Here is a 16117-nt window from a genome sequence, read left to right as displayed (position 1 = left end):
CATTTGAGTTTTAGTGTAAGAACAGCTTAATAAACACTTGAAATGCTGCCTTGCTCACTCTTCATTTAACAGTTAATGATCATCGTTACCCCTGACCAGTGAGCTGACCCAGAATGCAGCAATGCCAAACTAGGAAATAGCAAGGTGATCTTACTGACTAGCAGAAGTGTGACTATTATAAGAACGGTTGGCTAAAGCTGCACATCAATTGGCGAGTATAACACAATCATAAATAAATTATAACTGTTCTACTTTAAGATATGTTCCACAACTGTCGATGTGACCCTACCAAATAGGATTACCAGTTCAACTCAATAGGGAAAAACAACTTAATAGGATGGTTATTTTTTTTTAATTCAGACAATCCTAAACCTTATTCCATTTCAAGTATAGTTTCTACAATATAGATATTCTAGTGATTTCCAAGAAGAATTGATTCATGAACCACCAGCAAGGAAAGATTTTGCATCACATTAAATATACCTTAATGGCGCTCCATGCTGAATTTGAAAGGAAGTCCAGTGGACTATTATAGATGTGGTCAATGTTAAAGCGCAGTAAAAAGTCAAGTTCTTGAGCCGAGATTTCTTTATTCATTATCAAAAGCTGAAAAGGTATAACACAGGTAGTTAGATAATTGGCATGCAAAACGTAAAGTCTGTCACAGGTTCATGTCAGACATGACGTGCTTGTATACATTAAAGGGAGTTTCTTTTCTATCTGCTGGAGGGCAAGCAAAGAGTTCACATCTCCTGAACCATAGATCTCTACCAGCAATGATGAAATATAAAGACAGAATAATCTTCACTTTAGAAAATGCCTTACTAAATTATTAAAGTATGTAGAACTGAATCAGAATTTTTCACCTAATACTACTCACCACTTCCTAAAGCAAATCTGTTACCTATTTTAAACATTTAAAAGCAAAAGTCCAGATTATAAATCACAGTCTGCACAAGGTGCCTTTGTTAGCCAAACAAACCCATCTGTGTGCATCTAATTGCATTTGGTTACTAGGGCCTGACTTCTTCACCTGAACCTCAACCTAAAGTACTACCAACAACCAGTTATCCAGCGAGAGAGTCCTTATTGGCCAATGAGGGGCTTTTATTGGACAAAAAGATAGCTTGCTTACCAATCCTTACACATAATGGTTACATTAGTTTTCCTTTTTTTTCAGATTTTTTGCTTAATTGTACAAGGTGCCAATTAACTAGGTTGACAACACTCTCTCACTGTACTGTATCTATGGAGAAGCAGCATTGTCACCCTAAGAAAGAATGTGGGTTAGGACTACAGAACCCCCCCCCCCCAACATCAATATAAGATAGGTAGAAGGTGTTCTGCAGCTCACAGAGAGAACTAGGATCAATACTGCCAGGGTCGTCTTTAAGGCAGGGCAAAAGGGGCAGATGCCCTGGACCCTATTATTGTTAAGGGGCCCAAAGCAGTTACCTCATACTTGACAACTATCCCCATTTAAATTCCCTTGTCCCTTAAAGCTTTAATACCATGCTGTGTCCTGATATCTTAGTGTGAAGTTCTGCTACTAATGATGTCCAGCTCTGAACATTTGTTAGATACAGATGACTCACCTGCAGACCCTGTATTTACATGTAAATACCGGCAGTGCTATGTAAATAGCGACTGCATTTATATGTAAATAGCCGCGGATCGGCAGCATTCATATGTATATCACACCCCCCTGAGGTCATATCCACCATCACTTATACGGAATGCTGCCCACTGGGGAGATAAAGGGGCATGCTTAAAAGTCCTGCCTGCAAATGTGGTCATTCAGCCTAACATCAGCCTGTTCTGAAAGGGTAAGCAAATTGGTGGGGAGGAGGGCAGTGTGGGGTGTGCAGAGGTAGGCAGAGAAGGAATTACAGTTTGGGTACACAGGTGAGCACGGAGGGGATATATAGAGGAGCAGAGGAGACAGGTACAGTTAAAGGGAGTGGAGGGTTGGAGTGAAAGAGGATTGGGGAGGTTTGGGGTGCAGAGGTTAGCAGGGGTTTTAGGAAGCACAGGTGTGCTGACAGGGTGGATAAAGATGTAGGTCGCGTGTAAGGCAGTCCAATTATTTCAATGGATAAAAACATTATAAATTCATTTTTTTCCCTTTTTTATAAGTGATCACATTCCTTTTGTTCTTAGCTCCATAAGAGCTGGGGGGAGGAGAAGCAGCAGGACACAGAGCTTCCCAGTGAATAGATGTGCAGTGGGGGCATGTCAGGACAAGTCTGATCATTGGAGGAGAACAGGCTGAGTTCCCAGCATAACTAGAGAAATGACCACAGTGTGCTCTCCTGCTTAGTGTGATCAGTTTTTAATAGGAAAGCAGGGAGACCAGCAGGAACACCATGAATTTGTCATAAAGGGAGCAAAGAGAACAGGATACTTTTTCATACAAACACATGGTACAGCAGGCACATATAAGGAATATTTAGTGTTGGGGCAACAAACACTGTAAGAAACAGTTCCTGTACGACTTTGGTCTGATCTTGGGTGAGATTTCAACCCTTGTACAGGCTCCTAAATAGCATACAAGTTGGATCAAGTCGGAAGGAAGTCACAGGGCAAAGTCGCAGCAGTGTGAACCAAGCCTAAAGGAGATCTAAAGTCACAACATACTCTTTGATTTTATAACACTAGCATTGTTATAGTGATACAAACAATAGTATTTTTTGCGAATCCAATATAATTTTTATTTTTTATTTTTTTTATCTCCTTTCATGTTGTTCGTGCTACCTGTCTCCTTGACCATCTCTTTTAACAATTTCTGTATTTCCTGCATACTTTTTAGCTTTTCCTTTGCTCATTCCTTTGTTTTATTTTCAGTTTCTAAGGACTACATATCCCACGGTACCTTGCTGCCTGCAAGCTTCGATCCCTGTACTGATATTTGTACACAGGCACAATTTTCATACTTTTGGCTCTGTATGCCACCAGAATAAAATTGAAACAAAACAATCCAAATTATTTTGAAGTGCAGACTTTCAGCTTTAATTCAAGGGGTTGAACATAAATATCAAGTACAAATTGTAGGAACTGCAACCATCTTTTACACATTTTCAGGGGCTCAAATGTAATTGGACAAATGCATATAATTATAAATAAAATATTTTGTTAAAAATCCTTTACTGGCAATGAGTGCCTGAAGTCTGGATCCCATGAACAAACACTGGGTTTCTTCCTTATTGATGCTTTGCCAGGCTTTAACTGCAGCTGTCTTCAGCTGTTCTTTGTTTGTGGGTCTTTCTGCATTTAGCTTTGCCTTCAGCAAGTGAAATGCATGCTCAATTGGGTTGAGATCAGGGGATTGACTAAGCCATTGCAGAATATTCTATGTCTTTTCCTTCAAAAGCTCCTGGGTTCTTTTTGCAGTGTGTTTTGAATCATTGTCCATCTGTATTGTGAAGCGGCATCCAATCAACTTTACAGCAATTTGCTGAATCTGGGCTGACAGTATATCTCTAAACACTACAGAATTAATCTGGCTGCTTCTGTCTTCTGCCGCATCATCAATAAACACCAATGACCCAGTGCCACTGGAAGCCATGCATGCCCACGCCATCACACTGCCTCCACCATGTTTTACAGAAGACGTTGTGTGCTTGGGATCATGAGCTGTTCCAAGCCTTCTCCACACTTTTTTGTTCCCGTTATTCTGGTACAGATTAATCTTAGTTTCATCCGTCCAAAGAATACTTTTGCAAAACTGGTCTGGCTTTAATAGATGTTTTTTGGCAAAGTCTAATCTGACTATAACATGAAATGAAAACACATACAGGGGTCTGAGAGGGCTGCACACCCCAGTTTAGGTGCTTGAACAAAGGAAGAACATTTCCCCATGTTTTTTTTTTAGCAGCAAACAATTAATCAGTGTTAAGTAAAAAATACTGATTTTATTGATAGAAAAATAGCAAATGACACATATGAAAATATACAAATTGTAAATGTATGAGCTCTGGTAATTACAAATATTTTTTTGTAATTACCAGAGCTCATTAATTTACAACTTTTATATTTCCATATGTGTCATTTGCTATTTTTCTATCAATACAATCAGTATTTTTTACTTAACACTGATTAATTGTTTGCTGCTAAAAAAAAACAATGGGGAAATGTTCTTCCTTTGTTCAAGTCTAATCTGACTTTTCTATTCTTCAGGCTTATGAATGGTTTGCACCTTGTGGTGAGCCCTCTGTATTTGCTCTTATGAGATCTTCCCTTGATTGTAGATTTTGGCAATGATATGCCCACCTCCTGGAGAGTGTCCTTCACTTGTCTGGATATTTTGAATGGGGTTTTCTTTACCATAGAGATGATCCTGAGATCATCCACCACTGTTGACTTCTGTGGATGGCCAGGCCTTTTTATGTTGCTGTTGATTTGGCCACTCCTAATGTTGTTGATATCTCTCTAATGGGTTTGTTTAGTTTTTGAAGCCTTACAATGGCCTGTTTCACTTGTATGACAGCTCCTTTGAAAGCATGATATAGGTTCACAGAAATAGATTCCAAATGCAAATATCTCACTTAGAATCAACTCCTGACCTTGTATCTGCTTAATTGATGAAGAATTAAGGAGTAGCCTACACCTGGCCATGAAACAGCTTTTGATTCAAGTGTCCAGTTACTTTTGGACCATTGAAAAAGGGGGGGGGGCTATTCCTAAGAGCTGTAATTCCTAAACCCTTCCTCTGATTTGGATGTACATACTCTCAAATTAAACCTGAGAGTGTGCACTTTCTGCCCATATCCATTATATAACTGTAGCTTGAATATGTTTTGGTAAATGCCTGAAAAAATTGTGCTTGTGTCCAAAAATGTTGGGTCCAAAAATGTATTGACCCAACTGTAAGGTTTCAAACTTCAAGAATGTTCAGATTAATAGGAGTAGGCTAGAAATAAATGTAGTTCAACATGGAAGTTAATATATTTTTTATAATTTTACCAATAGATACATTACAACCCAACTACACTCATAACATCAAATACCAATAACTATGCAGTACAAAGGCCTGCCAGACTGACTCCAGGGTTCTTAAGTTAGGCCCTCAAATTATATTGTTTTGATAAATTTAGGAGAGTGTGTAGAAATTGTACTGTGTATGGCTGCAACTGATACATCAATGTGTATATTTATTTTACTACATGTACTTATATAACAATGCTAATTTCACAGTGCTTTATATATACAGTATATTGTAAATTCACATATGTCCCTGCCCTCAAGTAGCTTTCAATCTAAGGTCCCTAACTCGCATACATAGGCACATTTGTACATGAGCCAATTAACCTACCAGCATGTCTTTGGAGTGTGGGAGGAAACAGAAAGAACATGCAAACTCCAGACAGGTAGTGCCATGTTGGGGATTTGAACCGCCAACCCTAGTGGTGCTTGGTGGAAGTGCTAACCACTTAGCCACTGTGCTGCCTGCATCAAACTGATATGCATTCTCATTCATTTTTATTGCTTTAAATGGCAATGCATGCATGCTAAAATCAACAAGTGTGAATGAAGCCTACAAAATGGAATGATCACTGTGATGGACTTTTTACCTATATGTCAGTTTAATCCTCCCTGCTTGTTTAAGGCTGTTAATTGTAATTACTCTTCTGCAGCTAGCCCTGTTTCAAATGCATTGTGATGGACTTTTTACCTATATGCTTCAGTTTAATCCTCCCTGCTTGTTTAAGGCTGTTAATTGTAATTACTCTTCTGCAGCTAGCCCTGTTTCAAATGTTAATTGTTCTAGCCCTGTGTTTACTGGTTACTGTGATTAGATAAGTGGCTCATGTTAAGTATGCTGATTGCTTCCTTGTGATAATTATCTCTCTATATGCGGAGCCGAACCGGCTAGCTACTGAGTAGTTCAAAGAAATATCTTTATTTCAAAGGAGCTGTATTGAAGACCCCCCACTGTGTGAGGGGGGCGGAGATTTGTCATTGTAACAGTTGTAACCACATATAAGCTGTGTTTTTTACTATTAAAACTCTGTGTTATACCAGCATTAAGCCTTGGCTCATGTATGGATGCTGCTGTGATTTCTTTTATGGGAAGAAGGGAACGTTGACGGGGATATCATACCGATACCGTCACAAATTGGTTGGCAGCAGCGGGATCTTCCCTCTACTCTCCTTTACACCCGGATTCCAAGCAGACACTGGGAACAGTGAATGGAAGGCTGCTACACCCTGCTTAAAAGAAATACACTGAAAGAACTACTGGAAGTTCGTGGAAGGATTGCTAGCAACAAAACCAAGCGGGTCATCATAGCAGAATTAATGGAGCTAGACCAGGAGAACGTGATTGCAGCAACGCCAGCAGTACAAGAGATGGAGACACCAGTGATTCAGGAGGAGTCACCAACCAACAAGCTAATGAGAGAGAAGCTAGCGTGGTTCGGCCCGAACCCAACGCCAGATGTGGTACTGAAAGTGATGGACATGTTAGTAAACGCAGAACTACAGAAGGATAAACAAATAAGAGACGCAGAGCTACAGAAGGCTAAAGAAATAAGAGACGCAGAGCTACAGAAGTATAAACAAATAAGGGACGCAGAGCTACAGTTAAAACTGGCAGCAGTCCAACAAGCAGCCGCACCTTCTCCGAACAGTGAGTACAGCACAGCAGACACAAGGAAGATTCCGTTTAGCGCTTTTAAAGCTTTTGATGAAAAGGACTGTGAGATTGATAACTACCTGGCGGACTTTGAGCGACAATGTAACCTGCACCGAATAGCGAGAGGAGAGTGGGTTTCAATATTGTCAGGCAAACTGTCAGGCAAAGCTTCTGATGCTTTCCGGACCGTGCCAGATCAGGATATCCATAGCTACGCCAGGGTTAAAGAAGCGCTCCTGGCTCGTTATGCAGTAACCCCAGAGTCCCACCGACAGAAGTTCAGGGACTCACGCAAAACCACGAAAGACTCTTACGCAGAATGGGCATGCCAGCTGTCCCTGTCGGCCTCTAACTGGGTTAACAGCAGCCAGGCCACCACCGCAGAGGACATTTTGCAACTAATGCTCCTGGAGCAATTTTACAATCACATCCAGACAGATGTCAAAGATTGGGTGAGAGATCGCAGGCCCATGACTCTACCAGAGGCCGCGATGTTGGCGGATGAATATGCGGATACTCGCAAGACAAACCAGGTCACACCACGGGTACAACCTCCACGACCAACGGCGCCCTCACACCCACCAGCCGCTAGATACCAACCGCCTAACAGACCGATGACATCTAGCCCTCGCTATCCACGCCAGGAGGACAACGAACAACGCTGCTTCCGGTGCAAACAACTCGGTCACTTCAAGCAGAATTGCCCCCTGAATGACAACACCAGGTCAAATTGGTCTCAACCTGGGTACCGCCCACCAGCAGCAGCCCATTGTGTAGACTCGGCTTGGGATCCCCAGGAGCTGGGTCCGGAAGAACCATTGGGCCCCCTTTACGAAGCCCTCACGGTACAATCTGTTATTACGGACAACCGGAAACACCATTGTCAGCTGGTCATGGTTAACGGAAAAACCGCCCGAGGATTAAGAGACAGTGGGGCGACCATCACGTTGGTACAAAGACACCTTATTACTGCATCAGAGAAACCGGGGAAATCAATTGCTGTGAAAGTGGCAGGGGGGGCAGTATACCGTATTCCTACTGCACAGGTACACCTGGACTGGGGTGCGGGAGCTGGCGATGTTCATGTGGGCGTCATGAAAGACTTACCTTCTGAAGTCATCTTGGGCAACGACATTGGGCCCCTGACTTCGGCGTTCGCCTCTACCACCGCTCAGGAGGCCCACGCAGTAACCACCAGAGCACAAAGTCGCGCTGCCGAGAGCCATCCGCTTCCTACTGAGACCCAGGTAAGCCAACCCAACCTACCCTTGACTGTGGAACCCCTACCCTGGGACACCCCAGAGGACTTTGGGCGGGAGGTGACCGGAGACCCTTCCCTCAGAAAGTATCGAGAGAAAGCCAGGAGGGGCCAAGGGGGGTTAGAGAAGGAGCAATTTATCTGGGAGGAAGGCCGCTTGTACAGGCTCACCGAGACCCGGGGTAATGCCCCAGGGCCTAAGCAAAAACGCCAGCTGGTAGTTCCCCGGAAGTACCGGCAGGAGTTATTGAGGATTGGGCACGACGTACCCTTGGCAGGCCATTTGGGAATACGCAAGACAGGGTATCGGATAACCCAGAACTTTTTCTGGCCTGGGGTATCCGACGACGTCAGGGCGTATTGTCAATCGTGCGAGGTATGCCAACGTATAGGTAAAAAGGGAGACCACCCAAAGGCTAAACTAGTTTCCATGCCCATTATTGAAGAACCGTTCACAAGGGTAGCCGTGGACATTATAGGGCCCCTGGCCCAACCTAGCCGTTCTGGCAAGCGGTATATACTCACCGTAGTAGACTACGCCACCCGTTACCCCGAAGCGGTAGCTCTCTCTAACATACAGGCTGAGACTGTAGCAGAGGCCCTAGTTAAAATATTTTCCCGAGTAGGCTTTCCCAAGGAGGTTCTGTCCGACCAAGGTACCCAATTCACGGCCGAGGTAACCCAGCAGATATGGAAAACCTGTGGAGTTAAATCCCTGACTAGCTCCCCATACCACCCCCAGACTAACGGCCTGTGCGAGCGCTTCAATGGAACGCTAAAGCAAATGTTGAAATCGTTCTCAGGGGCGTACAAGGATTGGGAGCGATTCCTGCCGCACCTTCTCTTTGCCTACCGAGAGGTACCGCAGGAATCGACCGGATTCTCACCCTTCGAACTTCTCTATGGGAGGCGGGTGAGGGGGCCCTTAGATCTCATCAAGGATCACTGGGAGGGGCAAACAGAAATTGAGGGGACCCCGGTTGTACCTTATGTCCTGGAGCTGAGGGATCGCATGGAGGAATTAGCCCAGACAGTGCGAGAAAACCTCCAGGCGGCCCAACAGCGCCAGAAGGTATGGTATGACCGACGGGCTAGGCACCGGAGCTTTCAGATAGGCCAAAAGGTCATGGTATTAAGGCCGGTCCGAACTGACAAGCTCCAGGCTGCCTGGCAGGGCCCCTATAAAGTTATAGGACAGATATGCGACACTACCTACACGATAGCCAGTTGCGAGGATGAAGATGTGAAACGAACCTTTCACATCAACATGCTCAAGGCCTATCAGGAACGGGCAGAGGAGGTAGCCGCTATCTGTGCACCAGCAGGAGAAGACACAGAGACCCTACCCCTTCCCGACCTATTGGGCAGTAGCAAAGGGATGACCCAGATAGAGAAAGTCCAGCTAGGTGAACAGCTGGAGCCGCAAGAGCGGGCTCAAGCTGGCCGCTTACTAGAAGAAAAACAGGCCACATTCTCGCAGGAGCCTGGATACACACGCCTAGCCGTACACAAGGTGGAGACTCCAGGACAGACACCCCTGAGACAGCCTCCTTACCGTATCCCCGAAGCAGTCCGGGAAGGAATGCGGAAGGAGATAGATGAGATGCTTCGGCTAGGCGTAATCGAACCCTCAGAAAGTCCTTGGGCCTCGCCGGTAGTCTTAGTGCCAAAGAAGGATGGGACAACCCGCTTCTGTGTAGATTACCGGCGCCTCAACGACAAGACAGTTACGGACGCCTATCCGATGCCTCGGATGGACGAGCTGCTTGACCGTATCTCTGCAGGGAAGTATCTGACCACAATAGACCTATGCAAGGGATATTGGCAGATTCCTCTAGCAGAAGATGCCAGACTCAAGTCGGCCTTCATCACCCCGTTCGGCCTATACCAATTCCGGGTTATGCCGTTCGGGATGAAGAACGCCCCGGCCACCTTCCAACGGATGGTGGATCAGTTACTTGGGGGTCTCCAGAGCTTTGCATGCGCTTATCTGGATGACATCGCCATCTACAGCAATACATGGGAAGCGCACCTAGAACACGTAGGGGTAGTATTGGATAGGATCAAGGGGGCCGGGCTGACCCTGAAACCCGACAAATGTCATTTGGGTATGGCGGAGGTACAATATTTGGGCCACCGAGTAGGATGTGGTAAGCAACGGCCGGAGCCGGCCAAGATCGAGGCCGTTGCCAATTGGCCCACTCCCCACACCAAGACACAAGTCATGGCTTTCTTGGGCACAGCCGGCTATTACAGACGCTTTGTACCCGACTATAGCGCCCTGGCCAAACCCCTGACCGACTTGACCAAAAAGAAGCTACCCCGACAAGTCCTGTGGTCCCCGGAATGCGAGGTGGCTTTCCAAACCCTAAAGACTGCTCTGGTTAATGCTCCGGTGTTGGTTACCCCAGATCCTAACAAAAGATTTATTGTCCACACAGATGCTTCAATGTTTGGACTGGGGGCAGTACTAAGGCAGATCGGGGAGGATGGAGGAGAGCACCCGGTGGCATACCTGAGTCGGAAGCTGTTGCCAAGGGAGGTCAGTTACGCCACCATTGAAAAAGAGTGTTTGGCCTTGGTATGGGCACTCAAAAAGCTCACACCTTACCTTTATGGCCGGGCTTTCACTCTCATCACCGATCACAACCCCTTGGTGTGGCTTAACCGGGTTTCAGGGGACAACGCCCGTTTGCTACGCTGGAGCTTGGCCTTACAGCCCTATGACTTTACGATTCATTACCGCCCAGGCAAGCAAAACGGGAATGCTGATGGATTGTCACGCCAAACGGAGTTAACCTCGGACTAAAAGCTCTGAACCCGTCAACCCTACTGGACCAGGAAAGGTCCAACCGGCTTTTCCGGAGCAGGGAGAAGAAGGGGGGCCATTGTGATGGACTTTTTACCTATATGTCAGTTTAATCCTCCCTGCTTGTTTAAGGCTGTTAATTGTAATTACTCTTCTGCAGCTAGCCCTGTTTCAAATGCATTGTGATGGACTTTTTACCTATATGCTTCAGTTTAATCCTCCCTGCTTGTTTAAGGCTGTTAATTGTAATTACTCTTCTGCAGCTAGCCCTGTTTCAAATGTTAATTGTTCTAGCCCTGTGTTTACTGGTTACTGTGATTAGATAAGTGGCTCATGTTAAGTATGCTGATTGCTTCCTTGTGATAATTATCTCTCTATATGCGGAGCCGAACCGGCTAGCTACTGAGTAGTTCAAAGAAATATCTTTATTTCAAAGGAGCTGTATTGAAGACCCCCCACTGTGTGAGGGGGGCGGAGATTTGTCATTGTAACAGTTGTAACCACATATAAGCTGTGTTTTTTACTATTAAAACTCTGTGTTATACCAGCATTAAGCCTTGGCTCATGTATGGATGCTGCTGTGATTTCTTTTATGGGAAGAAGGGAACGTTGACGGGGATATCATACCGATACCGTCACAATCACATTCACTGAAAGATGTGCACTTTATATCATCTGTTTTTCTATCTTAGATGTTTGTTATCTGATTGATTGATTTTCTGCTTAAAGCTTGTAGCTTTAAAATGCTCAACAAGCCAAATCCTATTCATTTCAATGGCCCCTGTTCACATATGAGTGCTCTGTCACCTGAAGCAAAATGCCTGTTGCTCAAAAAGTTACATGAGCTTTTTGGCAGATTCCAAGCGTTTTTGGCCCCATAGACTTTAATAGAAACTTGAGCGGTTTACAAACATTTTGTCGCTTGTTTTCTGCTCAAACAGCAACTCTCCACTCCTAATTTCCTCTCCATCTCATCCCCCTAGTGCCTTCTTTTGGCTAAACAAAAATGCATGAAGCTGTAAAACGCTTGTAATACACTGCTAAAAATGCTCAAAAAACTCTCAAATAAAAATGCCAGTAAATTGCTAAGCTCAGATGTGAATGCAGCCTTAGAGAATAGCATATCTAGTTGGAAATCCTTTGGCTAAGGCCTCAATCACACAATATTTTAATGCCAGCTATGGAAAGAATCCAGCAGATTTCTGCAGCTGAATAAACAGGTAGGTGCAGATAGTTGCAACTGCTCAGACTATACAAAGCAATAACAGGCTTACAGCGACTGCAGCTGTTTGCCAGTGTTCGGATGTAATGGCACTTGGAGCGATTAACTGCAGTTAGCGACACACGATCGCCCCTGGACACAAAAAGCTTGCATCCGGGAGAAATCATCTATCCATAACTGCAGGAAATCGCTTCATGTGCAATTACATACAAACATTGGTGGACAGCTGCAGTTAGGCTGTTATTGTTTTATATAGTCTTACTAGCTGAAACTTTCTGCATTCACTTGTGAATCTAGCTGAAGGAATTTACTAGATTCTTGCCCCAATTGGCACTAAAATATTGTGTAAATGAGGTCAAAGGGAGCTGTTTTACACCATAAACAGAGCAATTACTGCCCAATTAGGTCTAATGCGCTTTTAAAGGCAACCTGTGTATGCAGGGCATATCTATATACTGTACAGAACTGGAATTTGCAGGGTCCTGGTTTTACCAGACTGAAGAAGCCTTTTTCTTACATGTCTTAGTAAATTTAATAAGTAATACCAAGATGATTCATAGTACTGTGGATGATCTTGGATGCACTTCTGAGCTTTGATGTTTATGAAAACTAGAATTCTATAAACTTATAGCCAATGCTTGCTCAGTAAAAAAAATAACGTATGGCAAAACGATGGATCAAGTATGAATGGCTTCTGCCCATTTTTTGTTCCCACATAAAATTTAATAGAAAAGATAACTTTAAATGTGTGACTTCATCTGAAAGGATAACGTGGTCTAACTGTGAACCGTTCTTTGTCTGAAATCTGTGTCTCACTAAATGAAAATATTGAAACAGGCATTAGACGCTATTCCTATCTCATTTAAAACAACCAAATGGCGTAAATTTAAACTATTCTGTACAGATGTCTGAAAGTTCTTTTGCTAAAATTGATTCCAGTAAAACAGAAAAATAGGCATTACTGGCAAAGACATAAACCATTAAAACAACACAAATATGCTGCAATCTAATAAAGAACAGCAATTGTTCATTAAATCGGTAAGGACTATAATACGGAATTAACTAGATATGCTCTGGTCTCACAGTAGGAGTCCTTATTTTCTAACTAGATGTTTCACATTCTGGTGCTCTCTGGAATTGTGTTGCTATTGTAATGACTCTCTATTTTTTTTTGGCAAGATACAGATATGAAAGAAGATTGACAGAATTATTTCTGCCCAAAGTTTAGTCAGATGCCAATAACATATCAGTTGTTTTTTGGGGCCTGAAGGAGCACCCAGGAAAAAATACCTATACAAACACAGGGGGAGCAAACAAACGAAACCCTGGACTCAAGCACTACACAACCAATTACCCCTTACCCACTATAGTGCCTGCATGTTATACATATGGCCCTGTTTTAAACTGTTTAGCTGCTGTAGCCTTTATTTTTTAAATTGCACACATGTTAAAATGCACATTATTGACCTGAAGATTACTTAAAGTAAACTGTAAGTAAATCCTCCAATCGTTTTTAGCCAAGGAAGCTGCCATCTCTGCCTCTGTTTAATCTGCAACTGCCATGATGCTGCACATGTGATCATTTAGACACCAGCCATTGGATGGTTTGACAGTTTGGTTAAGAGAAAAGCAATTTTGTGGAATACAGACCCTCAAATCAGAGCACATTGTCCCTTGTACATCAAGACAATAAGAAAAGGGAAAGGGAAAGAGAGGGTACCAGAAAACCCTCTGGACTTTTTAACGGTGCTAATTGAGTAATGACACAAATAGAAAGAAATGTAGAAAAATAAGTAAATTTATTTCATAACAATAAATATATATAAAAACCATTCGATAGATGTTGAATTATTAGCTTCAAAGGCATGAAATGTAAGAAGACCTGTTGCAGTATTTTCTCGCTCTACATGTTTCGCTCGAAACTGAGCTTCTTCAGGAGCTTGAACAGGTAATACTACAAAATATCAAAAACATTCATATGAATTACCATTGTTAGTACTATCTATATATATTTTTGTCATATGCTGTGCTGTTATATTATGCACTTATATTTTTTCACAAATTTTTGTTTTCCATCCTCCGTATCCCCCCTTGTTTTTGATATTTTGTAGTATTACCTGTTCAAGCTCCTGAAGAAGCTCAGTTTCGAGCGAAACATGTAGGTCTTCTTACATTTCATGCCTTTGAAGCTAATAATTCAACATCTATCGAATGGTTTTTATATATATTTATTGTTATGAAATAAATGTACTTATTTTTCTACATTTCTTTCTATTTGTGTCATTACTCAATTAGCACCGTTAAAAAATCCAGAGGGTTTTCTGGTACCCTCTCTTTCCCCTTCCTTTTTCTTATTAGTTTGGTTAAGAGCACAACCAATGGGAGTGTTACATTTCTGGCACAAATGACAGATGGATTTACTTCTGCTTTAATTACTTGCCTGCTGGGAACTTTTACCTCCTTCCTGCCCAGGCTAATTTTCAGCTTTCAGGTGAATGAGAGAGGGTTAGGCGAGAGGGTTAGGGTTACAGATGCTCCATGTTAAAGCTGAACACCAGACTCCACATGTTACTGCACATGAAAGGGCCTTTAGGTTAAATCCGACACTGTGAATTAAAGCCGAGTTCCACCCAAAAATAGAACTTCCGCTTTAAGTGACGGTGACCCCCTGATATTTGGCATGTAATTTTTTTAGGGGGGAGATTATACGCTCTTTTTAGAGGCATCCAGCTCCCACTTTCTCCCGGGGCTATGCGGTGCTAGAAGGAAGTTCACCCCTCCCCCTCCCTCCCAGCAATCTGGGACCTGTGATGGCTTGCGCATTCGCAATGCATGCCCGGCTGTGAAGCCACAGATGGGCGATCACAGTAGTGATGCCGGCGCCGCAGAGAAGGAGGGGGAGAGGAATGGGGCTTCATTCGCCCACATCGCTGGACCGTGGGACAGGTGAATGCCCGATTATTAAAAGTCAATATAATAAAGAAAATCAGACAGCGCAAAGACAATCCTACCAAAAGCAGCTGAACACTGAAGGTCAATATAAAAAGTCCTTGAATACAGAATAAATAAAAAAGCGCTGCACTGATTTTTTATTTATTAAAAGTCAGCAGCCACATTTTTTGTATCTGCTGACTTTTAAATGGGTGGAACTCCGCTTTAAGCTCTTTCAGTAAACATTGGGGATAACACTGCATCCCTTCTCCAAGAGAGTCAACCAGCTTCCCTGATTCCATCCTATTTTAGCCCAGGAGTGTCAACCATCCCCTGTGAGACTCCATCCTGTTTCCGGCTTCCTCCAGAAAACTCCACCAGCTATCTTGGGACTCCATTCTGCATCCAGACAATGAACATAAGCAAACCTAAGCTCCAGGTGTAAACTCCTCCAGACTTCTTCATGCAGGCAGGCCTAACGATACAGCTCAGTCCACGTTCACCTTCCCCAGGACGCAGCCCAGTGGGACAAGAGCTTGCATCAGCTCACTCCTTATACCCTTTCCCACGATGCCCCACTGGCAAAGAAATGTTGGTTCTAAATTATACACTTTACTTTGCGGAAACTCTCAGGTACAGCGCCAACAACAAAAAAATATATATCACAAGTTAGCTAATTAAGTGATGATCAAAATATATGAACAGGTTTCCTGGTGCGCCAAGTATTTCGGTGAAGGCCAGAAGGGAGCTGACAACCGAGAGTTCTCATTTTATCAATAATACAAATCAATAACAGCAAACACTGGGATACAGGGAACAAACTGGCAATAGTAATGGGGAAACAGAAAGTAGATAAACATGAAAAATAGGGAATAGGGGAGAGGAGAAAAAAACGGGACATAGGGCCCCAATAGCCTGCAGCTGGAGGGGGAATTGGATCATAAGATCATAAATGCCTACAGAGCTGTACATTAGAGAGAAATAACTATGATAACTCTGCTCTAACCAGTGTCTTGCTGGAGATGAGAACTGTACTCCTGTGTGTTGTTAAATCTTTATTCCCTGTTGTACAAGAAGAGGTCAAGTCCTCCATCTGCATGAGGTCCTTGACCCAAAAGTACCACTTAGACAGAGTCAGTGTAGAGGTCTGCTTCCAAAGAGCTGAAATGCACGCTCTGGCTGCGTTCGCTAGGTGGAATAATCAGGTGTTATTTTAATGAAGGATCCAAATTTAAAAATTGAAAATTACCTTGACATGTAAAG

At 43.4% G+C, this 16117-nt stretch overlaps 1 protein-coding gene across 1 annotated transcript in view; it reads right to left on the bottom strand.

Annotated features, from left to right (window-relative positions):
* Positions 1–16117, bottom strand: part of LOC120944438 (dynein heavy chain 11, axonemal-like) — a 229075-nt gene that overhangs the window by 81192 nt on the left and 131766 nt on the right. The window contains exon 17 of the mRNA XM_040358500.1: positions 484–606. Coding sequence (XP_040214434.1) covers positions 484–606 — 123 coding nt within the window. The remainder of the gene's footprint in view (positions 1–483; positions 607–16117) is intronic.

Source organism: Rana temporaria, chromosome 6 (assembly GCF_905171775.1).
Source record: "Rana temporaria chromosome 6, aRanTem1.1, whole genome shotgun sequence".
Taxonomy (NCBI): domain Eukaryota; kingdom Metazoa; phylum Chordata; class Amphibia; order Anura; family Ranidae; genus Rana; species Rana temporaria.
This window is presented reverse-complemented; position numbering and strand designations above follow the sequence as displayed.